Source organism: Rhinopithecus roxellana, chromosome 5, assembly GCF_007565055.1.
Source record: "Rhinopithecus roxellana isolate Shanxi Qingling chromosome 5, ASM756505v1, whole genome shotgun sequence".
Classification (NCBI taxonomy): Eukaryota; Metazoa; Chordata; class Mammalia; order Primates; family Cercopithecidae; genus Rhinopithecus; species Rhinopithecus roxellana.
Genome location: NC_044553.1, coordinates 45,891,431 through 45,918,997, shown reverse-complemented (window position 1 = coordinate 45,918,997; position 27,567 = coordinate 45,891,431). Strand labels below are relative to the sequence as shown.

Sequence of the window (27,567 nt, the reverse complement as noted above, 5' to 3'; positions counted from 1 at the left end):
AATCCTATTTGCAATAACTACAAATAAAGTTACATACCTAGGAATTAACCAAAGAAGTGAAAGATCTCTACAATGAAAAGTATAAAACACTGATGAAAGAAATCGAAGAGGACACAAAAAAATGGAAGCATATTCTATGTTCATATATTGGAAGAATCAGTGTTGTTAAAATGTTCACATTACAAAAAGCAATGCAGTTGCTACCAAAATACCATTGTCATTCTTCACAGAAATAGAAAAAACCATTTGAACTGTTTTATGGAGCCGGAAGAAACTCAGAATCACCAATGCTGTCCTGAGCAAAAAGAACAAAATTGGAGGGATCATATTACCTGACTTCAGATTATACTGTAGAGCTGTAGTAACCAAACAACATGGCACTGGCATGAAAACAGACACATAGACCCATGGAATGGAATAGAGACCTCAGAAACAAATTGATACACCTACAGTGCGTTTTTTACAGTGGTGCCAAAAACACACATTGGGGTAAAGATAATCTCTTCAATAAATGGTGCTGGGAAAACTGGATGTCGGTATGCAGAGGAATGAAACTAGACCTCTATTTCTCACCATATACAACAATCAAATAAAAATGAATTAAGACTTAAATTTAAGTGTTCAACTGTGAGACTGCTACAAGAAAACATTGAAGAAACTCCCCACTTTTATGTGGACAAAAATTTATTGAGTAAAACCCCATAAGCACAGGCAACCAAAGCAAAAATGGACAAATGGATCACATCAAGTTAAAAGCTTTGGCTCAGCAAAGGATACAGTTAACAAAATGAAGAGACAACCCACAGAATGGGAGAAAATATTTGCAAACTACTTGTCTGACGGGATTAATAACCAGAATATATAAGGAGCTGAAATAACTCTATAGAAAAAAATCTAATCTGATTAAAAAATGGGCAGAATGTCTGAAGAGACATTTCCTAAAAGAAGACATACAAATGGCAAACACGCATATGAAACGGTGCTCAACATCATTGATCCTCAGAGAAATGCAAATAAAAATTACAATGAAATACCGTCTCAACCCAGTAAAAATTGCTTTTATCCAAAAGACAGGCAATAACAAATGCTGGTGAGGATGTGGGGAAAAGGAAACCCTCATACACTGTTAGTGTGAATGCAAATTAGTACAACTACTATGGAGAATAGTTTGGAGGTTCCTCAAAAAACTAAAAATAGAACTACCGTAATCCAGCAATCGCACTGCTGCAGATCTACCCAAAGAGATATATCGTAGAGATAGCTGCACTCCCATGTTTCTTGCAGCACTGTTCACAAAGGCAAGATTTGGAAACAGCCTAAGTGTCCATTAATAGATGAATGGATAAAGAAAATGTGGTACATAAACACAATGGAGTACTGTTTAGCCATAAAACAGAATTAGATTCTGTGATTTGTGACAACATGGATGGAACTGGAGGTCATTATGTTAAGTGTAATAAGCTAGGCACAGAAAGACAAACTTCACGCATTCTCACTTATTTGTAGGAGCTAAAAATTAAAACAATTGAACTCATGGAGATAGAGAGTAGAATGATGGTTACCAGAGGGTGTAATAAGTATTAGAGCAGTGGTGGGGGAAGTAGGGATGGTTAATGGGCACAAAAACATGTTAGAAAGAATGAATAAGACCTAGTATTTGAAAGCACAGCAGGGCAACTATAGTCAATAATAATTAAATTTTACATTTTAAAGTAACTAAAAGAGTGTAATTGTATTTTTTGTAACAAAAAGGATAAATGCTTGATGGGATGGGCTCACCATTTAGCATGATGTGATTTCCACATTGCATTTCTGTATCAAAGTATTGTATATTTTATGTACCCCATAAATATATATACCTACTATGTACCCACAAAATTTAAAAGGAAAAAATAAAAAAATTTAATAGATAATGGGCAAAACGTTTGAAAATACACTTCACAAAAGATGTTATAAAATATTTTGGATTTTGATCTGGAGAAACGTTTTGAATACATAAGACTTTTCAGTATAAAGGAGATAAATATATTTTACTATATGAATATTAAAAATAAAAGGCATCTTAAAGTGAAGGCAAATTATAAAGTTTGTATAAAATATTATGCGTTCACAATGTATAAAATTAATAAAGAATTGTTTTTAAGAAGTAGAGAACAACTGATTGTACAACTAATATAAAGCAACCTGGCCTGAAAATAAAAAAAATTTAAAATATATGTGTATGTATATCTCCATATATGTGTTTTGTATATTTGTGTGTGTTTATTTGAAGGCATTGGAAAGATAACATGACTGTGAAGTAGTATGGGACCAAGATCTCAGAAAAAAGTATACACCTAGAATGGTGATCCTGGTATTTGATTCTACCTTTTCTCCAGGTGTGTCTTTGAGTTTCTGAGGAGGTAGCTGAGAGACTGAGAGAGAGAGTAGAACTGTGCAGATTTATGAGGTTGAGGATGAAAATATTGTTTAGGATCTGCCTAGAAGAGCTTTTGGTTGGGACCTCGAAGGACTACTCCCTTAAGAGTAAGGGTATGAATCATAAAATGTTCAACCTCTCCTCACAGGGATTAAAGTTTCACACCACATCTCAGTCCCTGATTGGATTAAGGTGATGCAAGATTACTAGTGCACCAAGTCTAACTCAGCTTACCAGAAGTGAAAGTAAATCTTTTGAGAAAGGTGTCAGTCACAACCTCACATTAAATCTGTGGTTATCCATATACATAGCCTGGCACTCAGTTCAATGTAACCAGTATATGAACAAACAAAACAACATGATGGAAGAACAAGATAGTCAACCGACAAAGGAAATGGTACCTGGATAAGAAAATTATCTGACACAGACTTTAATATATTCAAGTCATAAAGACTAAATTTAAAATTTTAGCAGAAAATTGAAAATTAAGAAAAGAACTGATGGAAAATTTAGAATTGACAAATATAGCAACAAAAATTAGGAATTTGATGGATTTAGATTTGGATAATATAAGAAAATAGAGCCAATTGCTAAGAAAAGGATGGAGAATACAGAAAAGAGCATAAGAGAAATAGATGATACATTCAGAAAGTCTAATATATGTATTATGTAATTGATGTCCTAGAAGGAGGAAAATGGAGAGTCAAGTAAGGACAGGTAATGGCTGAGAATTTTTCAAATGTAACAGAAGGATATCAAACAACAAATTCATTAAGCCCTGTAATTAGGGCAGGATAAATACTTTACAATGAAAACAATACCATAGCACATTATTTGAGAAGTCTGAAAGCCCAAGATATAATCTTAAAAGCAACCAGTGAGAAAAAGTTTAACCACTCTTAAAGAAGCAACAGAAAACATAGCAGCTCATTTCTCATTGGAAGCAGTTGAAACCAAAAGACAGTAGGATATGCTGAAACAGAGAAACTGCCCTCCTCTAGGATGCTGTACTCAGAAAAATAGATAAAAGTAAAATTAACACATTTCAAATGGAATATATAACCATCTGACACACTGAAAGTAGTTTTTTTTCCTAGTGAAAAGATTGCAGGCTCAAATGCTAACTTGTAGATGAAGTATTGAATAAAGAACACGTTAGATAATTTTAAATGAATTTTTACTGTATACTACAAAGCACTTTTTCATATTGCATACCAATTTCTTATTTAACACCTTTCTTTAAATAGGATTTTCACATTAAAGCATCCATTTTTTTTTTTTTGGTCTGGAGTAGAAAATCTTGCATATGTAAAACTTCAACATTAGCTAAGATAAATTCCTTTTTGTGTAGAATAACATGATTGTAAATATTAACTGCATTTCACAAATACGTGGATTTGAAATACTTCTCAATGTTTGAGTCATTTAAAAACTGTGTTAACTGAGACCTGGAGACCATCTAAATGAAAATCCTGAGTAGAATAGTATTCAAGGTAGGCTTTGGGAACAGTTCCCCAAATGTTACACTATTGCAGTAGTATTGGTACCCATGTATAATACAAATTGTTTTAAAAATGAGTTTTATTGTGTATATATCAGGTATACTACATGATGTTATGAGATACATGTAGATAGTCAAAATGGTTACTATAGTGAAGCAAATAAACATTTCCATCATTTCACATAGTTACGCTTTTTTGTGTGTATGGGATGTAATACAAATTTTTCATTTTGTGTATGTTCACATGGAATTATTAAGGGAGAAGGAAATGTCAAGGAAGAAGAAATTGTGACTTAAAATTCAATTTGGGTTCTCTATTACTGTGCCATCAAAAATACTTAAGATGATCCTTTTAGGTGTTTACAAATGTTTGACTCTTTGGATTCAATAGCAGTGGTAATTATTTGAAGAAATACTTATTGAGGCCAGGCACAGTGGCTCATGCCTATAATCCCAGTACTTCGGAGAGCTGAGACAGGAGGATTACATGAGACCAGGAGCTCATGACCAGCCTGGGCAACATAGGAAGACCTCCGTCTCTACAAAAAAAATTAGCCAGGCATGGTGATACATGCTTATAATTCCAGCTACTTGGGAAGCTTAGGCGGGAGGATTGTTTGAGCCCAGGAGTTTAAGGCTGCATTGAGCTGTGATCATGCCACTGCAGTCCAGCCTGGGTAACAGAGCAAGACTCTCAAAAGAAATACTTGGTGGGTGCGGTGGCTCATGCCTGTAATCCTAGCACTTTGGGAGGCCAAGGAGGGCGGATCATGAGGTCAGGAGATTGAGACCATCCTGGCTAACATGGTGAAACCCTGTCTCTTTTAAAAATTCGAAAACAAAATTAGCCAGGCGTGGTGGCGGGCACCTGTAGTCCCAGCTACTCCTGAGGCAGAGACGGGAGAATGGCGTGAACCCGGGAGGCGGAGCTTGCAGTGAGCCAAGATCGCACCACTGCACTCTAGCCTGGGTGACAGAGTGAGACGCTTGTCTCAAAAAAAAAAAAAAAAAAAAAAAAAAATAGTGTCTACTCTTTGCTGCCAAGTCTGTGTTAGGTGATAGCATTACAGTGAGGATCAGAGATAATTTCTTCTTTCCAGAGCTTACATTCTAGTGGGTGAAGTGGGATGTGGACAGAAATTAAATAATCCCACAAATAAATGTAAGGTTGCACTGTGTAAGAGACATTGGTATATGGTTCTATGGAGTGGTATAATGGATAAATTGACCTTCTCGAAGTCTAAAGGAAGAAGGAAGCCATTAACAAGATCAGAATAGGTAGTGTCAGCATGTGCAAAGACTGTGGCAGGAGATAGACTGTGTGTTGGAGGATTGGAAAGAAAACGTATATAGCTGTACCACAGACAGCTAGAGTTGGGTAACATAACGGTCTCTTTATGAAGTAATATGGAATGAGAAAAGCTGCATAGTTAAGTAGAGGCTGTGCAATGTTGATATTTGGGGGAGCATATAAAGAATATTGGGCTTCATCTTTAGAGCAATAGGAAGTCATTGAAATACATTATTGAGGTGGATGACATATTCAGATTTGCAGTTTGAAAAGATTGCAGTATGGAGAAGAGATCTAAGGCCATTAGTGGTATTGGTTGATTAAACTGATCTTATTGCAGTATTCTAGATAAGAAGTAATGGTAGCTTGGGCTAGAGTGGTGGAGCCAGAGATAATGGGTAGATACCTTAGGTATTTAAGAGATAAATTTGGCAGAACTGGATGGTAGATGGGTATTAGATGTGAGGTAGAGAAGATACCAAAGTATTATAAGCTATTACACAACTCGCTTTAGATTTAAATGAATACATATTAAAATATATGTTTTGAAAATGTTTAAAAGTGAAGGAGTTCCTTGAATAGATAGTAAATTATCTATATGGAGGAAGATTATGAGACAAAGTGATTTTAAGAACTTTTAATGGCTGCAGAAATACCTATGGTGTTATATAAAGCAGAGTAAGAAATTGTTTATAGTGTGTATTCTTAATTAGATAAAATGATAGTGTTGAAGCATGCTAATTATCAAAAATGACTCTCTTTGATGTATAGATACCTCAAGAAGAACATGCTGCTAATGGTCCAGAACTCCTGAGGAAAAAACGTACAACTTCAGCTGAAAAAAATACTTGTCAGCTTTATATTCAGACTGATCATTTGTTTTTTAAATATTATGGAACACGAGAAGCTGTGATTGCCCAGGTATTTCTGATTATGCGCTGTTTTAGTAGTTCCCATATTGTTTTATAATACCTTTTCTTTCCTTTAAAAATTTAAGTTACTGTATTCTCTTTTTGGGAAAAAGTATGCATTTTCAGTTGTGACGTGATAAAACGTGTAAGATAAGTACATGGATAACTGAAAGACTAGTTGGGATATTTTAGTGTCAAAAGACAGGGGTAAGACAATGATTTCCTGAAGGAAATGATGACACTGAAGTTTAGCTTTGGAAAGAGAGTTGAATTTTCATTTGTGGTCTTAAAGGACGGAAAGATGGAGGAATTCTTCCAACTGGAAGTATTTAATTATATTCTGTATTTTTACTGTATATAGCACTTTCTTAGTTACATTATTATTTGCACTTGTGTCTTCTCAACCCTCATTAAAGTATAAATATTTTGTGGGTACCCTTCAAAATGTCCTTCGTGTTTAAGGTACCCAGTAAGAATTTGATGAATGAACTTTTGACTCAAAGGATTTGAAATGGAGAAGATGGAGGTAACCACTAGTATAAATGATTCATTTTTGTGGTGAGGATGAACTTACTTTTAAACATGTGTAAAAGCTGGGGGTAGTTCTTCCCTTAGGATTTTGAAAATGTGAAACTAGAGCTTGAGGGAAGGGTTGCCTTGAGAGATTGAATGTGGAAAGAATGAAACCAAAGGAGAAGAAATTGGAGCTATCTGTATATGGTGAATAGGTTGAGGAAGAGAAGCTAGTGAGGAAAAACGTAATAGTTAATGAGGTAGGAGATTTTCTAGGATTTACCAAGGAAGAAATACATTTCAAGACAAAAATAGCATGAATTTATAATGAGCCCTGTGAGCACAGCTAGGAATTTCATTAGCAGTGTTTGGCAGCCTGGGTGGGCTACCTTTGAAGTGATTATTGTTAATGCTTTTACTTGACCATCTTGTTTTATGTTTTTACAGGTTCTTTGAAAATAACTTTGAGAGTATACATATATATTTTTACACAAATGGTAGCAAGAGTACTTTTTGTAAATGAAGTTAGGAAGGTTGTCTACAGAGTGGTTTAGAAGCTAGAAAGTTAGTTGGGGGTCAGCTAGGTAAACGGATGCTTTTGGGTTTATCATCGTTTATCTCCTTGTAGAATTTAGCAAAATCTGAATGTATATTTATTATATTTGCATTATCTCCCTCTTTTCTTCCCCTACTAAAGTAAGCCTCTGTAAATTTATAGGGACCTTCTGTATTTTGTTCACCACTATATCCCCATTGCCTAAAACAGTGCCAAGAATATAGAAAGTGGTCAACAAAGCTTACAGAATGTCTACTAGCACAGCAATAGAAAGATTAAAGTCAGGGAATAACTGTGTGTCCTGAACTGTCAGGGAAGTTCTTATAAAAATGTTTGAGCTGAGTCCGAAGGATAAATAGAGAAAGATACTCCAGGCATAGGATGTACATGAAAAGGAATGGACATGTGACATTGTAGGATTGGATTGAGGAAACAAAACTTTTATGTGACTGAAACAAGAGTATATGTTTGGGCTGGTTGTGGTGACTCATGCCTGTAATGCCAGCACTTTGGGAGGCCGAGGTGGGTGGATCACTTGAGGTCAGGAGTTCAAGACCAGACTGGCCAACATAGTAAAACCTGTCTCTACTAAAAATGCAAAAATTAGCCGGGCATGGTGGTAGGCTCCTGTAATCCCAGCTATTCGGGAGGCTGAGGCAGGAGGATCACTTGAATCTGGGAGGCAGAGGTTGCAGTGAGCCAAGATTGCAGCACTGTACTCCAGCCTGGGCAACAGAGCAAGACTCTGTCTCCAAAAAAAAAAAAAAACCAAACAAGTGGGCATGTTTGTTGTTGGCCAGAGGAGTCTGGAAAAGAAAATAGAATCTCCCCTGTCAGCGCAACTCACTAATCTTTTTCATATTTCTGTCCAGTATATAATGTTGACATTTTAAAATGTGAATGTGGTGGGACATGAATAATTATTGATTTTGAAAATGGAAATTTATAATCTTTTTCATATTTCAACATTGCCTCTAAAATGTTCTTTTTTTTAAATCATAGATATCCAGTCATGTTAAAGCGATTGATACAATTTACCAGACCACAGACTTCTCTGGGATCCGTAACATCAGTTTCATGGTGAAACGCATAAGAGTAAGGAACTTAAATAGTTAAAAACACTTAAAAAGTGCAACAATCCAGACCATGTTTACACACACACAAAAAAGCTTGCTTTTAATTTTATTTTTATGAATTAAATAATTTAAATTAAATTGTATCTATTGATGCAGTTTTTTACTCCTGGCATTTACACATGTACACACACACAGATACTTGGGTTTAAGATTTAAGAATTAAATGTATAAGGTCTTAATCCGGACTATAATAGAAGTGAAGTGTGTTTTCAGTCTGTCTCATTAACATATTACTAGGAAAGCTCTGACCCTTCAATAACTACAGATATAGTACTTGACTTCTTCCCCCGACATTATCCCTCAGTTTCCTAAAATTTGCTTTGTGCAATATTTTTCACTGTATGTTCCATTTGGTGTTCCAGGGGAGAAAGAGGATAAATACAGTGTTTAAATAAAATTGGAAGTTGGAAAAACCCTTAATACTATAATCTTCTTGAAAATTCACAACTCACAGTAACATGTATCAAGTTTTGAGAAGTCTTTCAGGAAAGAAACCCATTTTTTCTAAATTTTTGACCATGAAACTTTTTTTTAGAAAAAATATATTAACATGAACAGATTCCAAAATACTTTAGGCATTTTGAGAAAAGCTCATCCAGAGCCATAGGGTCACATAGTATTAGTTTTAATGTTATAAATTATAGGTAAATAAATAAATTACTGACAAATTTAGGCTATTTTTTCAAAAAATTTCTGAATATTCTAAATATATATGTATAGCTTTTTAAGAAACAGTATTTATATACTAAATAAACAATCGAACTTTAAAAAATCATCCTTTCACAAAAGTATTTGCCACAGGGTTCCTTAATATTTATGCTTTCCTATTTTTCTTGAAATATAGTTAGATAAAATATCTGTACTAGAAAATTTTAGTATATACATTCAGCCACATAGCTGTAGGTAGTCCTTAAATTTAGAAGTAGTATGATTAAATCTTAAATTGGATTTTCTTAAGGTGAAATATGATTTACTGATTTACAGTATAAGAATTGTTCATAATTAATTGCTTTCATGTATTCTGTGAGCAATATAAATCCTTAAATGAGCAAGTAACAATGATAAGAAGTATTAAGTGTTGGATTTTCTTAAGGTGAAATGTGATTTACTGATTTACAGTATAAGAATTGTTCGTAATTAATTGCTTTCATGTATTCTGTGAGCAATATAAATCCTTAAATGAGCAAGTAACAATGATAAGAAGTATTAAGTGTTGCTGTTTAGTAGGCAGAGCAATAAAATGCAAATAATGAAAAATAGAGAACACCTCAACACATTTTAGTGATGCCCTTTGAGGAAAATGATTTGTATTATGAACAAATACATGTGTATAAGTAAATAATGTGGTAGTTGGTTGTTTTTAGTCCTTAACTCTTATTAAAACTTTAGTAAAGTTTTATCTGTTGAAGGTTGTTCACAGCCTATTAATTTAAAATTTATATTATGTCAGCAAATATTAATAAGCCATTTAAATAATAGGTAATTACAATTTAGATGCAATTTTTTTTTTTTTTCGAGAAGGAGTCTCACTCTGTCACCCAAGCTGGAGTTCAATGGCGCAGTCTTGGCTCACTGCAGCCTCTGCCTTCCAGTTTCAAGCGATTCTCCCACCTCAGCCTCCCAAGTAGCTGGGATTACAGGCACCCGCCGTCATGCCTGGCTAATTTTTGTATTTTTGTAGATACAGGGTTTCACCATGTTGGCCAGGCTGGTCTTGAACTCTTGACCTCAGGTGATCCGCCCGCCTTGGCCTCCCAAAATGCTGGGATTACAGGCATGAGCCACCGTGCCTGGCCTTAGATGCAATTTTTATTTATAGCCAGTATTAGAGAATTACTAGGAAATTTCGTTTTTATATTTAGTGGGAGAAAGCCATCTACAGCATGTCTTCAAGCATGGAGTATCTGTAAAATACAGTCTGCTTGTTTTTGAATTTTTTTGGTGTTAAATGGCCATAACTGATTGTTTTTGGTTAATTGTTAATAGATAAACTAGATGTTCTAAAATCTATTCTTAAGCAGTTGCCCTCAGTGGTGTTTTTGCCTTTCTGCTTCTGAGCCTCTTGGTTTTACTGGAGAGTACGGATCATAAAGAGACCTGTAATTCTTGTTGTTTCAACCATTATATGATCCTCTTATTGCCAGCATTTTCAAATAGACTGAGGTTTGCCTTTCAGTAAAAACATTTACTTTCATATTGTAATGCCTTAGCTTACCTGGAGAAAGCCAAATTGTTCTAGGACTTCATAGGAGACAGACAGGTCTCTGAAAGGATGCAGGGGCTAATAAATAAAAGCTTTTGTTTAATAGAAGTCTGGTATTAGAACAGATTATTCAGATTCCGAAGGAGGAACCTGTGGTAGGAGTATAGTAGCTAAGTGTCAAAAGAAACATTCTGAAATAACTCAGTTCGAAATAGTAAAAGAAGTGAGTTTAAATTAGAAAGCAAAATTCTTGCCCACAATCAGGAAAAAAAAATAAACTTGCAGTTAGTTTGGTTTGGCTCATGTGACTCTCTAGGCAAGGAAAACCAGGAAAATGATTTGTCTGCTGAACTGACAGTCTTGGGTTTGATACCTATTTTATATTCTAGTAATTAGCTAAAATACAGGGTTTTATATCCTTGTAGGTGTCACCATATGTAGGAGATTAGGACTAAAGGAGACTTGTTCGGATAATTAAATTTGAGAAACTTTACTTCCTTTACTGAGCTTTTGAAAGCAAAACTTGTTTTTTCTTCCCAAGTGTTCAGTGTTCAGCAATCTGGTGAATACTTGCTCAGAAATTTAACATCTTCAATTTTAATTTCCCTACTTAGCCCTTCTTTTTTACTTGTTGTTATTGTTTTGCCTTCTGTGATCAGCTCAGGGATGTGGGCAGTGGGAACAACCTTAGAAGCCTTAATTCAGGCCTGATTTCCATGGGAGCATATTGTCCAGGTATATGCAGAAGAAGGTGAACAGACATTTACACTAAAGCTCTGCTAACATTAATTACTTACTAAATTATTGTTTTGGATTTTAGATCAATACAACTGCTGATGAGAAGGACCCTACAAATCCTTTCCGTTTCCCAAATATTGGTGTGGAGAAGTTTCTGGAATTGAATTCTGAGCAGAATCATGATGACTACTGTTTGGCCTATGTCTTCACAGACCGAGATTTTGATGATGGCGTACTTGGTCTGGCTTGGGTTGGAGCACCTTCAGGTAGTTTATCATATTAAATACTTCTTAACTTACTACTTGAAACAAAGAGGAGTTTTCAGGGAATGTTGAATTTTCAAAGTATAGGAGAAAGTGATGCCTTATAATATCTTAATTTATGCTACTTGAGTTAGGCAAGACTCATAAGCATAATGGAAAAGGCACAATAGATGAAGGAGCTTTTTATTTTGAAATGCATACAGGGAAATATCCTGATTCCTGACATTTGAATAGACCAAATGAAGTAAATAATTTTGTGAGAAAAAGTGGTAATTCTGAAACCCAAAGGGAAATTTAATTTTTCCACAAAAGTTAATAAATGTTATATATTTCCCCAAAATAGGGTACTTAGAATCAAAAGAGGAAAACTGTCTTGCTCTCTCTTCTGTAGTGAGATAAAGAGCAGAGAAATCCTCATCAAGAGTGGCAGGTAGAAAAGAAAGTCTACCTTAATTATTTTATTTCTAGCCTTTATTCAAATAAAAGGGAAGCACTGCATGAAAGAGATGTAGGCAGGAAGTCCCTGGTACCCACAACTCCATTGACATCATCACCTGGGTTCATACTCTGCTGAGTTTCTGCCTTAGCCATGAAAGCTATTGTCATTGATAATGTTGGGATGGAACAATACCCTTCCCATTACAGTGGGGGTGGAGTGTCGTGGAGGAGCAGTGATTTACCGTATAAGTTCAGTTTCCTAGTTTAGAAATCCAAATTTATTAATTGAAAGATGAGTAGAAAGGACCCCAGGCTCTTTGAATATAAATTGTGCCAAGTAGAGTTTAATCAATAGTATATTATCTTCTGAGCTATATACAACAAATTCTCCTTCTGATAATTCATTTCTATCTTTTAAAAAACAAAAACAAAAACTTCTGCTTTATCCAGAGTAAGAGAAGCTTTTGTATTCCTATTCTTATTAGTTTGTTCTTTGATTTGTTTTGTATATTTTAAGATCTTAAGTAGTTCTTTATTTTCCTTTATATTTCTTTCTCCTTTTTTAAAAGTCATTATTTTAAGTTAATATGTTTACAATTGCCATAGCTTCTTTTGTTTTTCTTCTATGTTTTAAAGTGTACTCAATTTCATGGTATCATTTTAAAGTACAAGTTTATGTCATGGGCTGCATATTAATAGTGCAGTACTTTTGGATATTTGTCTTTTTTGATAATCTGTGCTTTTTTTGTTACTTGGATTGGTCAGCAGATTGTACAGCTCACTCTTTCCTGTGATTTTTCATGTGTGAAACTTCTATACTCTGAAATCTCTTTGCCCCTTCAATGTTTGGATGATTTTATCACAAAGTTTGTGATTTCTTCTCCCTATTCATTAGTAAGTACTATTAAAAACTCAGGGTCTCATATGATTTTGTTTGTATATATCCATTAATATGGTAGTTCTGAAGTCTCAAATAAGTGGTTCTCAAAGTGTGATCCGTGGACTAGCACCATCATCATCACCTAGGAACTTGTTAGAAATATAAGTTCTTAGGCCGTACCCGGGTCTCTTGAATCAGAAACTATAGGTGTGGAGCCCAGCAGTCTTAGTTGGAACAAGTTCTCAAAGTGATTCTGATGCACACTGAAGTTTGAGAAGCACCACATTAATATTTTTGTCTCTAAAGCTTGCTCACAAAATGCCTCCTGGGTAAGTGAGTTTGTGATCTTAAACTAAAAACTTCCTGCCATTTTGCATTTTAAGTTATAGACTATTATATTTAAGAATGTAATGATTCTGTGGGAATTTGGTAAAATTCTTCCTAAATCTTCAGATATTCTCATGTCTTTAGATTCAACTACTTATTTTTTTTAAAGTAGGCTTTATTTTTTAGAACAGTTTTAGATTTACAAAAAATTGAACAGATTAGGTATTCTCAAATCTCCATCCTTCCTCCCCTGACAGTTTTGGGGAGTACTGGTCAGGTATATTTTAGAATCGTCCTCTATTTGGAATCTGTCTGATGTTTTCCTCATGATTAAACTGTAGTTATGGGCTTTTGGGACACTCAGTGTTTATGTCTTATTGTTTGTGATATTTGGATCACCATTTGTGATGCTGCTCATTTTCCTGAGGTGGGCAGAGTTTTGAATTGAAAATGGTGGGGCATGTTACTTGTATTTTCTTTTCTTTTCTTTTCTTTTTTTTTTTTTTGAGACAGAGTCTTGCTCTGTCACCCAGGCTGGAGTGCAGTGGCGTGATCGCCGCTCACTGCAAGCTCCACCTCCTGGGTTCACGCCATTCTCCTGCCTCAGCCTCCCGAGTAGCTGGAACTACAGGCGCCCACCACCGTGCCAGGCTAATTTTTTGTAGTTTTAGTAGAGACAGGGTTTCACCATGTTAGCCAGGATGGTCTCCATCTCCTGACCTCGTGATCCGCCCGCCTCTGTATTTTCATTATTAGGGTCTTCATGAAGGTGAAACAAGATACTTCCTGTGTACTTCATGAGCAAAAATATGGTGATTGGCAACCAAAATAGAAAACTGAGACTCCTATTGTCAATGTTCTATCCCCATTTTCCCCGCCTCTGCCTTTTTTCCTTTTATATTATTATCTCTCTTTATATCAGACATTAGGTATCTGCTTCGATTACTCTATGTTAAACCCCTAACTTCAGCTCTTGGAAGCCATCTTCTAAGAGCTGCTAGGGAGAGGCTGGGCAGACATAGAAGAATAGAGGCCAAAGTGGGAAAGAAAAGGGATCTTTGTCCCTTTGGTCCAGCTTTTTCTAGTGTAGGTTATCTGCCTTGAAATAACACTGCCAGCTTTCTTCTTCACTTGTCTTTGCCCTTACTACTAGCTGAACTGAGTTTCATATTTGACTTAATTTTTTTTAAAAATAAGGAATGTTATATATTTAGTCTTGATTATTTCAATACCTTTATGAGGTGTAGGTATTATAGTCTCCTTTCTACAGATGAGGAAACTTGTGTTCAGAAACTTTGTGACCAACCTAATATCACACAGCTAGAGGTGGAACAGGATCTGGAATCTGGACCTTTTGACTCCAGATTCAGTTCATTTGGCAATTATATTACTAGGTATTTTATATATGTATAAATAAAATCACACACACACACACACACACACACACACACACACACACACACACACAGTAACATCCTAGCCTTTTCTTAGATGTTTCAAATAAGCAGCTGAAATGTTTTCTGCTTCTTAGTAGAGGTTATATATTGATGGAATGTTTTCTTCTTTCTTGAGAGAGAAGAGTTATAAAATCATACTAAGCTATAATATTTTGATATAATTTTGAGTAATTGTCATGGCATAATGGGAAGAGCAATGGATTGAGAGGTGGGAGACAGGATTCTTGTCTGTTCTCTGTCTATAAATTCAGGAAAATCATTTTTCTTCTAGTTGTTTATTTTTTCATTGTAATTCTGTCTTTGCTCTTCCTTTGAGTCTTCATGTTTCTACCTATAGGTCGTATCAGTTAACTGAATAAACAGAGTCTCAGTTCAGCCTCATCATTGAATGAGGCTGGCTTTGGAATTCATCTCTATAGTTAGTCCTGAAACCTTTAGTACTCCTCTATTTGTGAAGAACATTTTTTGAGGCATTTCATTTGGTAGAAATAGTCTCTTCTGTTTTTTTAGATTCTGTGTTTTAGTTTGATATTACATATTAAAATTTGAGAGCATACAGAACTTAACACAGGGTTCTCGGGAAAACCCACAGCTTATTCTTAACCCATAGTTTAAAAGTATAATTTCAAATGTTGGGAAAATTACATCATTAGAATATTGCAATGGAACACTTTCTATTGGCATTTTGTGCTTGTCTGGACCCCTTGTATATTTAACATCTTTGATCCCTACCCTTTACATGTGAGTAGTGCTCTCCAGACTTGAAAGCCAAATGACTGTGCTCTCACATTTCCTAGTAACACTTCTGGGAGTAGTACTATGGTCTGGTCCAGAATTACTGCTCAGATTAGTATTGTATGATCAGCATGTTACTATTAATTTTTGGCCTCCTCACATCAAAACTGTATTTATGGAATATGTCAAGGTATGATATTACTCTTGTATTTTTTTCTAAGACTTTTTTGGGGGGAGTGGGGTGGAGTTGGTCTGTTTTGAAGTTTAGGACGGATACTCTGACTTTAGCTCTCAAACTATCCTGCAGATAGAAAATTGTCATTATACTTCTTTGTTGCTCATTGACTCATTCATCAATAATTACTTTTGACCTGAATTTAAAACATTTCACCCTTCTCATTGTTATTCACAACTTATATTTGTCAATGATGAATATATGTATAATAAAATCTTAAATTTAAAATATGTAGCAATTGAGTTTGAGTTAATGGTTTAGCTGTGGGTATATGTAATACCTCATTACTGAGTTTTCTGGCATATCAAAACTAGTTGCAGTATTTAAAAAATTAAACCATAACTTTCAGAGTTACAAATAGTATTTTATTTCTTCCTGTATAATCAAGTTACTCCAACATATGCTATTAGCCTGTAACAAATATTAAACTTCCATTGATCGATTGATTGATTGATTGAGACAGAGTCTCGCTCTGTTGCCCAGGCTTGAGTGCAGTGGCATGATCTCTGTTCATTGCAACCTCCGCCTCCCGGGTTCAAGTGATTCCCCTGCCTCAGCCTCTGGAGTAGCTGAGATTACATGCATATACCACTTCGCCTGGCTAATTTTTGTAATTTTAGTAGAGATGGGGTTTCAACATGTTGGCTATGCTGGCCTCCAACTCCTGATCTCAGATGATCGGCCTGCCGCGGCCTCCCAAAGTGTTGCGATTACAGGTGTAAACCACTGTGCCTGGCTATTTTAAACTTTCATATAAGCAATAATCATAAAGACCAAAAACAGTTTTTAAGAAGCAATATATAAATTACTATATTTCAGGATAATATATTCTAATTTATGTATACTCTTCTCTTAAATTAACCAGACCCTAAAAGTGCAGAAAAATGTGTATTATCAGAGATTTTAAAATATGCCTATTTATCTTTTTTTTTTTTAACTGATAAAGATTTGAAGTGTGGAGTCTTCTATGCTTAATTCAAGTTTGACAGTACTGCATTGGACCAATATGCACATGACAAATCTTCACTAAGGCAGGATATTAATTTACTATTTGTTTAAAACTATGCTGTGTGTACAATAATTATTATATACAGAATACTTATTTATATATTTTCTGGTTTCCAGAAATAATGATGTGCTCCTCAGGACTCAGCTTCAAAAGTAGAACTAGCTTAGGAAAATGTAGTAAATACTGACAAGTTATTTAGTATTTTCTCTCTACTCAGTTGTCAGTGTAGAAAAGGTAGTAAATTTTGAATATCATAAAGGTTCTCAACCCCTTGCTGGGTTAAATTTGCATGTGACTCAGTCTTTTAGTTTACTTTTCTTTGAAATATAGTTTTCATTTCAGCTTTCTGAATTAAATAGTAACAGTAATTCAAATTTGTGTTTTGTTGCCATATAGTTTTCTTATATTTAAGGGGAGCAAGGCAACAGTTGTAGTATAATACCATTCTTGTAGACCTGTTTTGAATTGCCTTCTATTACATGCTTTATTAGTGATTCTAAATATTAGACTTGTTTTTGAAGCGGGCAGAATGGGAAGGGGAGGAGAAACAATATTAGACTTTTTTTTTTTTAATGGTTTAGTAACTTTGTTGTAACTTGTGTATAGAAAGCTAATTTGAGCAGTTATCGTAATACCCTTATTCATTTGGTTGTATTTCGTTTAAAAATCAAATAGGGAAAACTTTTAAGTATAAATATAAACTAAATAACTTCTCACTGAAAATCTTAATAATAAAGTTAATTAAAAGAAAATATGATCTTACCAGTGTAATGTCTATATAAAGGCATGAATTGACCAGACGTTTTCTGATTTTCCTATTATTATTTTTCCAGTTTCTCATAATTGATTTTAGCTGTGAAAGCACTGTCTTTTTGCTATTAAATTCTAAAGTCGCTGTTAATGAACAGATGAAAAAATGGTAAAAATATTTAAGTGGAAACTACGGCTTTTATTAGTGATCTTTAAATTTTTATAGTGCCCTAAAGACATATTGGAACAGTCATAATTCAGTTTTTAAATTTATTTTGAAAATTTCAAGCCTGCGGAAAGGTTGCAAGAATAGTATGGTGAAATTCTTCTTCCTTTCTTTTTTTTTTTTAAGGCAGAGTCTCACTGTGTCACCCAGGCTGGAGTGCTGTGGCACAATCTCAGCTCACTGCAACTTCCACCTCCCGGGTTCAGGCAGTTCTCCTGCCCGAGTAGCTGGGATTACAGGTGTGCAACACCACACCCAGCTAATTTTTGTATTTTTAGTAGAGATGGGGTTTCACCATGTTGGCCAGGCTGGTCTCAAAGTCCTGACCTCAAGTGATCCATCTGCCTTGGCCTCCAGAAGTGCTGGGATTACAGGCATGAGCCACTGCGCTCAGCAATGGTGAATTCTTGATAGATTAATCAATCATTAACCTTTTGCCGCATTTGCTTTCTATCTCTTCCTTCCTTCCCACCCGTATTCTCTTTTTCCTTCTTTCCTCCACCCCCTCTTTTTTTTTTTTTTTTTTAACTTTCTCGACATAATTATTTTCTTTTTTTACAAATACATTGTATGTTGTATCTCAGGACATGTACTCATGTGCGTCACTGCTTTTTGTAGAAGTGACTTTCTCAGAATCTTCTTGAGGATATTTTGTTCAACTTTCATTTAACTTAAATCATAAGATTTCTTTTTAAAAGATGAGAGGATGTACACTTTGACTCAATGTAAATATGGATATATTCAAATTGAAAGGAAATGTAAATACTTGTTTTCCTAAATTAATGGGAACAAAATTTGGGGGACATTTTGATTATGAAGAACATTTTGTGAAGGTTGTGTACTCAGTCCTGGGAGTTTCTTTATGAGTGTCATTAAAACTTTTATTTGAAGTGACTTCTTAGTCTTAGACCAGAGAAACTTTTGCATATGTGATATGTTTGAGTACCAGTTCTATTTTAGATTAAAATATAAAATGTTTTCATTTAATATAGCATATATTACTTTTTTAGGGGATAAGGGGAAATAGATGCTAACTTAGCCATTTTTTTGTTCTGGATTAGGAAGCTCTGGAGGAATATGTGAAAAAAGTAAACTCTATTCAGATGGTAAGAAGAAGTCCTTAAACACTGGAATTATTACTGTTCAGAACTATGGGTCTCATGTACCTCCCAAAGTCTCTCACATTACTTTTGCTCATGAAGTTGGACACAACTTTGGGTCCCCAGTAAGTATTGTCTAATTATTAGCTTAAAAAATACTTATTAGTCTGATTTTTGCGTTGAGTGATTTATTTTAAATTTACAGTGAAACAAATGTACTTACAAGTGTTTAGTTTTTATGTCAGAGCATGGTAATGTATTTGACCATACTGAAAGGGAGGAAGATAGAATGTTTGTGATTAAAATGAGAAAAGTAAGCAAAACAATGCCAGAACTCTGTGAAGGCAAGGAATTTTCATCTGGCTTATTCAGACAAAATAATATCTGTATCTCCTGGCCCTAGAACAATGCCTAGTACCTAATGTACTCAAATATCTTTTGAATGAGAATCATTATTCATTGTTTAAAAGTACATTTTGAATGTTCAGCAAATTGTGAGAAATTCTTTTTTTGTTTTGTTTCTGTTAAAGCATTTTTAGGGAATGAGATATTTTAAAGTCTTTTATCTACTGTGGAATGAGATTGATATTTTAAAATCTTTTATTATGAGAAAATTCTAATATACACAAAAGTAGAACAAATAGTGCAACAAAGCCTTATATGCCCATAATTTAGAACAAGGATCAGCAAACATTTTCTGTAAAGGGCCTGCTAGTAACCATTTTAGGCTTCAGGGGCAGCGTTTGGTTTCTGTTGTACAGTCTTTGTTGCTTTTACAATTTGTTAAATATGGAAAAGCCATTCTTAGTTAAGCCATATAAAAACAGGCTGCTGGCTACTTTGTCAACCCCTAATTCAGAGCCAGTAAACTGAAGATTTTGCCATAACTTCTATCCGTATTTCTTTCTTTTTCTTTGCTATTTAAAGGAACTCTGTTTATCCTTACATATTTCAGTACATATTCCTGAAAAACTAGACATTTTCTAATAAAACCACAATGTGGTTATTATACCTAACAAAATTAACAACAATCTTTGATATTATCTAATACCCAGTCCATTATATTAATCTTTTAAGTGACCTTAAAGATCAGTACAACACAGAAATATTAAATAATGATATTCTCTCTTTGTGATTTTGGTAGAGCTTATTAAAGATAACATTTTGGAAATGTACACTTGAAAACTGTTTGGAAATTCATTTTACTTTCACCTTATCACTTGGAAAAGTGCAAGTTTTTATGATTTTTAAAAATAAGTCATCTACTTGTAGCTTAAAATCCCCAAATGCACTTCTCTAATTTTTCCCATGTTTGTAAAATAGGTGCCATCTCACTAAGTTGCAAGTCTTTCTTCTTCTACGTCCCAATCAGAAATTGATAGATTATTAATGTTCTTGTATAAGGTATTTAAAATGTGCTTAATCTCTGTAACTCTTGACTGCTTTTGTGATCTGTTCTTAAAAGAGTGCTTGGAATTTTAGAGATGAGCAGAGAATTATTGTTCATAGTTGATTTGCATTTTCAAGAGCAAGTCATCTTGGTTCCAGGCCTTACCAGGGGAATTTTAGTACCCTTCCAGCTACTTGTTCTGGCCTATAGTCCCAGGTCACTCATTTTAATGTGCATATACATCATCTGAGAATCTTAAAACACAGATTCTTTTTTGGTAGGTCTTTGATGGGGCTTGAGTTTCTGTATTTCTAACATACTCCCAGATAATGCTGCTGCTGCTAGTGCTCATCTGTGAACTGCACTTGTAGTAGGGAATCTAGACCTTTCTTTTTCACTTCTTGTCTAGTCTCTTTCCTACCTGCCAGTGAGATGTTTTTATTAAATTAATGTTATATTATTGTTTAATGGAGAAATTGGTTCACATTCTTTGCCTACCACACTCAATTATACCCCATTCTTTTGCACATGTTGTTAATTCTGCCATCTGTATCCATAGTAGATGGTTGTCTTCCATCTGTTTTGTGTTGTTATAAGGGAATATCTGAGGGTAGGTAATTTATAAAGAAAAGAGGTTTATTTGGCTCATGATTCTGTAGGCTGTACAAAAAGCATGGTGCTGGCGTCTGCTCAGCTTGTGGTAAGGGCCTCAGGCTGCTTCCACTTATGATGGAGGTAAACAGGTGCTGGCATGTGCAGAGATCACATGGCGAGAGTGGGGGCGGTGGGAGCGTCGGGTCGGGGAGAGAGGAGGTACTAGGCTTTTTTTTTTTTTTTTTGAGACGGAGTCTCACTCTGTCCACCAGGCTGGAGTGCAGTGGCGCAATCTCGGCTCACTGCAAGCTCCGCCTCCTGGGTTCACGCCATTCTCCTGCCTCATCCTCTCTAGTAGCTGGGACTACAGGCGCGGGCCACGGCGCCCGGCTAATTTTTTGTATTTTTAGTAGAGACGGGGTTTCACCGTGGTCTCGATCTCCTGACCTTGTGATCCGTCCGCCTCGGCCTTCCAAAGTGCTGGGATTACAGGCCTGAGCCACCGCGCCCGGCCGAGGTACTAGGCTTTTAACAGCCAGCTCTTGCAGGAACTAAGAGAGTGAGAATGTACTCACGCACCCACCTCCAACCCTTCGGGAAGAGCATTAATCTATTCATGAGGGATCTGCCCCCATGACCCAGGCCTCTGTTGTTAGGCCCCACCAACAACATTGGGATCAAATTTGGGGGGACAGATATCCAAATTACACAATGCTTAATAAATATTTGTTGAGTAACTTAATAGTAAGATTAGCCAGAATCATAAACACCTGAACGCGTCTCCCTTAACATCTTTATCTGAAATCTCTTTCTCTCTTATGCATTTGTACTGATGTCAATGTTACTTTTTCTGAGCGGTTCACATTATTTCTTATATTTATTTATCCTATCTGAAATATTTATTGTGCACCTATTATAAACTACTTTATAAACTTTGTTGTGGAAAGTTTTAATCACAAATGAGACAAAGTTCCTGTCTCTCAGGGTGAAAATTCTAATACATACCTACTCTCACCAGATTCACCTTCGTGTAAATACAGTGCTAATAATACCACTTCTGCTTACAAACTTCTACTACTTTCTAATATTGCTGATACAATTTCCTTATCTTAATGTTTAGGGTGTTTGATGATTTGGGGTTTAAGAATATTTCTAGTGTTATCTCCCCTCATCTGTCAAATTAAGTAATTCACAGACCTTTAAAACTTTCCTCCGCAAGGAAGTCAGTTCCTTCCCATGTCTGCCTGTTGAAATCTTGATCTATGTTGTTATATGATGTAAATGAATGTGGCCCTTAATAAAAATTAAGAAAATATAACCATTGTAGTTTTATTTATAATACCAAAAAGTTTTAAGCAGCCTAAATGGCCCTACAGTATGAAAATACCACAGAATGTTCTGCAGTCATGTAAATATCAAGTTTTGCAGTGCTCATTTTATAGTGTTAAGCTGAAAGAAAGGTGTGTATAACTGTACACCTGGAGGGTGGCTGTGGTGACTCACACCTGTAATCCTAGTACTTTGGGAGTCCAAGGTGGGCAGATTGCTTGAGCCCAGGAGTTTGTGACCAGCCTGGGCAACATGGCGAAACCCAGTCTCTACCAAAAATACATAAAAAAAACAATTAGCTGGGTGTGGTGGCCTTCACCTGTAGTCCCAGCTACTTGAGAAGCTGAGGTGGGGGAGGATGATTTGAGTGCAGAAGGCCAAGGTTGCGGTGAGCCAGGATCACGCCACTGCACTCCAGCCTGGGGGACACAGTGAGACTCTGTCTCAAAAAAAAAAAAAGTTATAACCGTACACATGGTATAGTCCAAACATTATATTAAAATATGATATAGCTAGATATAAATCAGATAGGAAATAGATCAAAATTTTAATAGTTATCGTGCATGGTAGGTTATGATTCAGGTTTTTTTATGCATTTTTTGTTTTCTTAATTTTCTTTCTTATAGTTAGAAAAATGTTTCTGTTTTCTTGTCAAACAGATTATAGTTTCTTTGTGAAACCTTTCTCTTGATTTGAACTCTCAATACTTGTGCGGGTCCAGTCAAGATGGCCTTCATGTTCTATTTTATGTTTTGCTTATTCATGTGCTTGTTTTATTCGTTATCTGAGGATGGCAAATAGCTGGCATGCTTGCTTACAATCTGTTTTCCCTTTTATTCCTGTTAATGATGATCTATTACAATATCCCCTGGCCTAGTAAAATAATGTTTGACTAGCAATGTCTTTAATTGATTTATGCAGCAGCAAGTCAGACTAAGCGGATATGTCAAGATTTGCTATCCTTTAAAAATAGAATGTAAGTACCTTGAAGGCTAGGGATAATACTTTTCTCATCTTTATATTTTTATATTTTAGTGCCTCCTTTTATAGCACTGGACATTCATTAATATTTACGGAATTGAAAAGTGGCAAGATATTCTGTGATGACCTCAAGAGTTATACAGAGTTGGGATTTTTTTCTTTCCTTCCTAAAACTCTAATGCTGAGAATAATTCTAGTGCTATACCTTTTTCAGAAACTGCATTATGTTTTTAGGATGAAAACATAAAGCAAGATAATTTTGGTGAATAGTATAGAGTTGTTAAATGCTGAATCTAGATTCAGGAGAAAGGCAAGAGGTATCAGGAAGAATAAAGGTGATAGTACAGGGCACGTTTTTTAATTTTAACAGTTGCCTCAGAAGAGGGAATAGAAAATGAAAGTAACTTAGTTGGGCTCTAGGAAAAAGCAGAACGCCCTTGGGTAGTCTTTTTCTATCTTGAGAGTGGAGTTGTTAGGTATTTAAAACAAGATTTTAATTAAATAGCACTATTACTCCAGTGTCCAGTGTTTTTGCTCCTTCTGATGTGTTCTAATTGTTTGAGGGGCATTGTGAGGGTTTTTTGTTTTAGTGCATATCACCCAGGATGGCAGGGTCTGCTGGGATCTGGTAGTAGTGTTCTGTTGCTGGATCTCATAAGCATTACTTTGAGAAAATTCAGGGAGCTATGCTTTGGTATTTTTCTTTTCTTTTCTTTTTTTTTTTTTTTTGAGACAGAGTCTCGCTGTGTTGCCCAGGCTGGAGTGCAGTGGCGCATTCTCGGTTTACTGCAAGCTCCGCCTCCTGGGTTCACGCCATTCTCCTGCCTCAGCCTCCCGAGTAGCTGAGACTGCAGGCGCCCGCCATCTCGCCTGACTAATTTTTTGTATTTTTAGTAGAGATGGGGTTTCACTGTGTTAGCCAGGATGGTCTCAATCTCCTGACCTTGTGATCCGCCCGCCTCGGCCTCCCAAAGTGCTGGGATTACAGACACGAGCCACCGCACCCTGCCTATCTTTCTCTATGTATCTGACACTTGAATAAAATTTATCAAAACCAAGCACCACTTATGTGCATTTATATGTTACATGTACACAGAACTCGGTTTCCTGTTTATTCGGCAAAGCAGTATTTTGGTTTTATCTCTAGGCTTCTACCATTTTTCATTTTAAAATATGTCATTGTGTTTCTGTTCCTAGTCAGCATTTTTACTTATCTTTCTTATGTATTGGCTATTAAGTTAGCTGTCTTAGATTCCTGTTCTGTGTGTATTTAGCCCCATGCCAGTCTCTTGATTCTTTTGTCTTTCCCCACCTCTGTCTTCTCTGAACTAGTCATAACATGTAATTTAACATATATGTTAGAGACTATTTAGTAGTTTTAAAGTAGTTTATTTTACTGTTACTGCTTTTAAAAGTAAGTGAGCTTATTTTTAATAGACTTTTATGACTGTCCTCAATTCTAGTCCCTGCTTACAAAGTTATAAATTGTTGTGACTAGACCTCCACTGATTTTCCTTCTTTTCTAAGACAGTGACCCCTAAAAGAGCAAATTCTTTTCCTACTCAAGGTGTAAAACAATTGTAAGATTATTTTTAAAGGAGAGTCCACAAGCTTCCATGATGAGAACATTATATTTAATCAGTTGACCTGAAAACCTTATTTTACTTCCTGTTTATGTAACTTTATATTCTTTTTGACAGCATGATTCTGGAACAGAGTGCACACCAGGAGAATCTAAGAATTTGGGGCAAAAAGAAAATGGCAATTACATCATGTATGCAAGAGCAACATCTGGGGACAAACTTAACAACAATAAATTCTCACTCTGTAGTATTAGAAATATAAGCCAGGTTCTTGAGAAGAAGAGAAACAACTGTTTTGTTGGTATGTATGTTTTCCTAACATTTTGTTAGGAACATTTTCAAACATTCAGACAACTTGAAATAATTCTACAGTGATTACTGACATACCCACCACCTGCATTTTACTATTGCTAACACTTTGCTGTATTTCCTTTATCTCGTTGTTTCTTAATCTTGCCATCTCTCAATTCATGATTTATTGCAGTTTAAAGTAAGTTGCAGCAGTCAGTATCCTTCACACCTAAAAACATTTTAGTCTACAAATCATTAACTAGAGTTCAATATTGTTTATGGTTCTTTTTCTGTTTTCTACGTAAGTGAAATGCACAAATTTTAAGTTCATCATTTGATGAATTTTGACAGATGCATTTACCTGTGTAAACAACCTATCAAGATACAGGACATTTCTGTCACCCCAGAACTTTCTTTTATCACCCTTCCCAATCAAGCTCTGTCCCAACACACCCTCAGAGGCAACCACTATCTGATTTATTTCACTGTACATTGGCTTTGTCTTCATATAAGTGGAATTACACAGTTTGTACCCTTTTGTGGAAGGCTGTTTAACTCAGCATACAGCTCTGAGATTCGTCATTAGTATTTTACTCCTTTTTATTGCTGAGTAGTATTACATTGTATGAATATGTCCTAGTTTGTACATTTACTCTCCTGTAATGAATACCTTGGATTTGGGGTAATGTGAATAAAGTTACTATGAAATTATTTCTTATTTTAGCAAAATATATATAACGTAAAATTTGCCATTTTAAACTGATTTTAAATGTACAGTTCTGTGACATTAATTATATGTGCAGTGATGAATGTGAATGTAATCAATTACATTAACTATTCATTTACAAACTTTTTCATCATCCCAGACAGAAATTCTGTAACCTTTAAGCAGTAATGCTCTCTCTTCCCCTCAGCCCCTGGTAATCTCTAATCCACTTCTGTCTTTATGAATTAGCCTATTTTGGGTATGTAAGTGAGGACATACAATATTTGTTCCTTTGTGCCTGGCTTATTTCACTTAACATAATATTTTCAAGGTTTATCTGTGTTGTAGCATGTATCAGAGTTCCATTCCTTTTTATGGCTGAATAATACTCCATTCTATGTATAGACCAGATTTTGTTCTTCCATTCATCTGTTATGTCTTTCTTGTGGCATTGAACATACTCTAAATTTTTATTTTGTATTAGGGGTTTTTGTGTGTGTGTGTTTCCTTGTCCTATTTCACATAGGTTTCTTCAGGGGAAACACTGAGGCCTATTCATCTTTGTACATTAAGAGCACTTAAAGAGGGGTTAAACATGTGACAGCAAAGGAGAATTGAGGAAGATTTCCAGATAAACATGGGATTTTGTTTTTAATTGCAATTCTATTGAGACAATTATAGATTCACATACAGTTCATAAGAAGTAATATATTCTCTGTACCCTTCACTCAGTCACTCATTTCCCTCCAGTGGTAATGCCTTGCAAGACTGTAGTACAATATCATGACCAGGATGTTGATATTGAGAAAATCCATAGATCTTATTCCAATTTCCCTAGTTTTTTTGTTCTCATTTTTCTTTGTGTATATTTAGTTCTATACAATTTTATTACATGCGTAGATTTATGTATCCACCATCACAGTCAAGAGTCAGAACAGTTCTGTCATTATAAGGATCCCTCATTGTTTTATAACCATGCTTACCTCCCTTCTGTTGTTCCTTCCTCCGCCTACTACCCTGTTCTCCATATGTAAAATTGTGTCACTTCAAAAAAAAGTTATATAAATAAAATCAGATAGTATACAACCTTTTGGAATTGCCTTTTTTCACTCAGCATAATTCCCTGGGGATTCATCTAAATTGTTGCTTTATCAATAGTTCGTTCTGTTTTATTTCTGAGTAGTATTCCATGTTATGTATGTACTGCTGTTTGTTTAACCATCCATTTGAAAGACATCTGGGCTGTTTCCAGTGTTTGGCTATTATGAATAAAGCAGCTGTAAACATTCATGTGTAGGTTTTTTGTATAAACATAAGTTTTTACTTTGAGATAAATGCTCCCAAATCCAGTTATTGGACCATATAGCAATTGCTTGTTTTGCTTTGTACAAAACTGCCAAACTCTTTTCCGGGGTGGCCATACTATTTTATGTTCTCACCAGCACTGCACAAATGTTCCAGTTTCTCTGCATCTTCACTACCATTTGATGTTTTCACAGTTTTTTATTTTAGCTGTTCTGATGGGCGTGTTGTGATATCTCATGGTTTTAATTTGCATTTCTCCGGTGGCTAATGATGCTGAACATCTTTTCATGTGCTTATTGACCATTTATAAATCATCTTTGATGAAATGTCTGTCGATGTTTTTTGGTCATTTCTAGTGGGACTTTTTTCTTTTCTTTGGAGTATTGAGAGTTCTTGATATAGTCTAGATACTCTAGTCCTTTGTCAGGTACTGGTTTCCAAATTTTTTCTCCCTGTCTGTAGCTTGTCTTTTTACCCTTTTCACAGTTCTTTCTTGAGCAAAAGTTTAAAATTTTGATAAGGTCCCGGTAATCAGTTTTTTATTGTATTGATTGGCCTTATCTTTTAAAGCCGCCTTTTTCTAAGGGCAGATTGAAATTCCATTGATGTTATAATTTGTTACTGTTATTATCAGTGGTTGTTTTTCTAATGCTGCTTAATGTACAGGTACATTAAGATTCTTCATTTGTAAACTGAATTT

At 35.2% G+C, this 27,567-nt stretch overlaps 1 protein-coding gene across 1 annotated transcript in view; it reads left to right on the top strand.

Annotated features, from left to right (window-relative positions):
* The window catches only part of ADAM10 (ADAM metallopeptidase domain 10), a 161,808-nt gene that overhangs the window by 98,998 nt on the left and 35,243 nt on the right, over window positions 1-27,567 (top strand). The window contains exons 6-10 of the mRNA XM_010374256.2: window positions 5,983-6,132; window positions 8,194-8,286; window positions 11,351-11,534; window positions 18,650-18,813; window positions 24,683-24,866. Coding sequence (XP_010372558.1) covers window positions 5,983-6,132; window positions 8,194-8,286; window positions 11,351-11,534; window positions 18,650-18,813; window positions 24,683-24,866 — 775 coding nt within the window. The remainder of the gene's footprint in view (window positions 1-5,982; window positions 6,133-8,193; window positions 8,287-11,350; window positions 11,535-18,649; window positions 18,814-24,682; window positions 24,867-27,567) is intronic.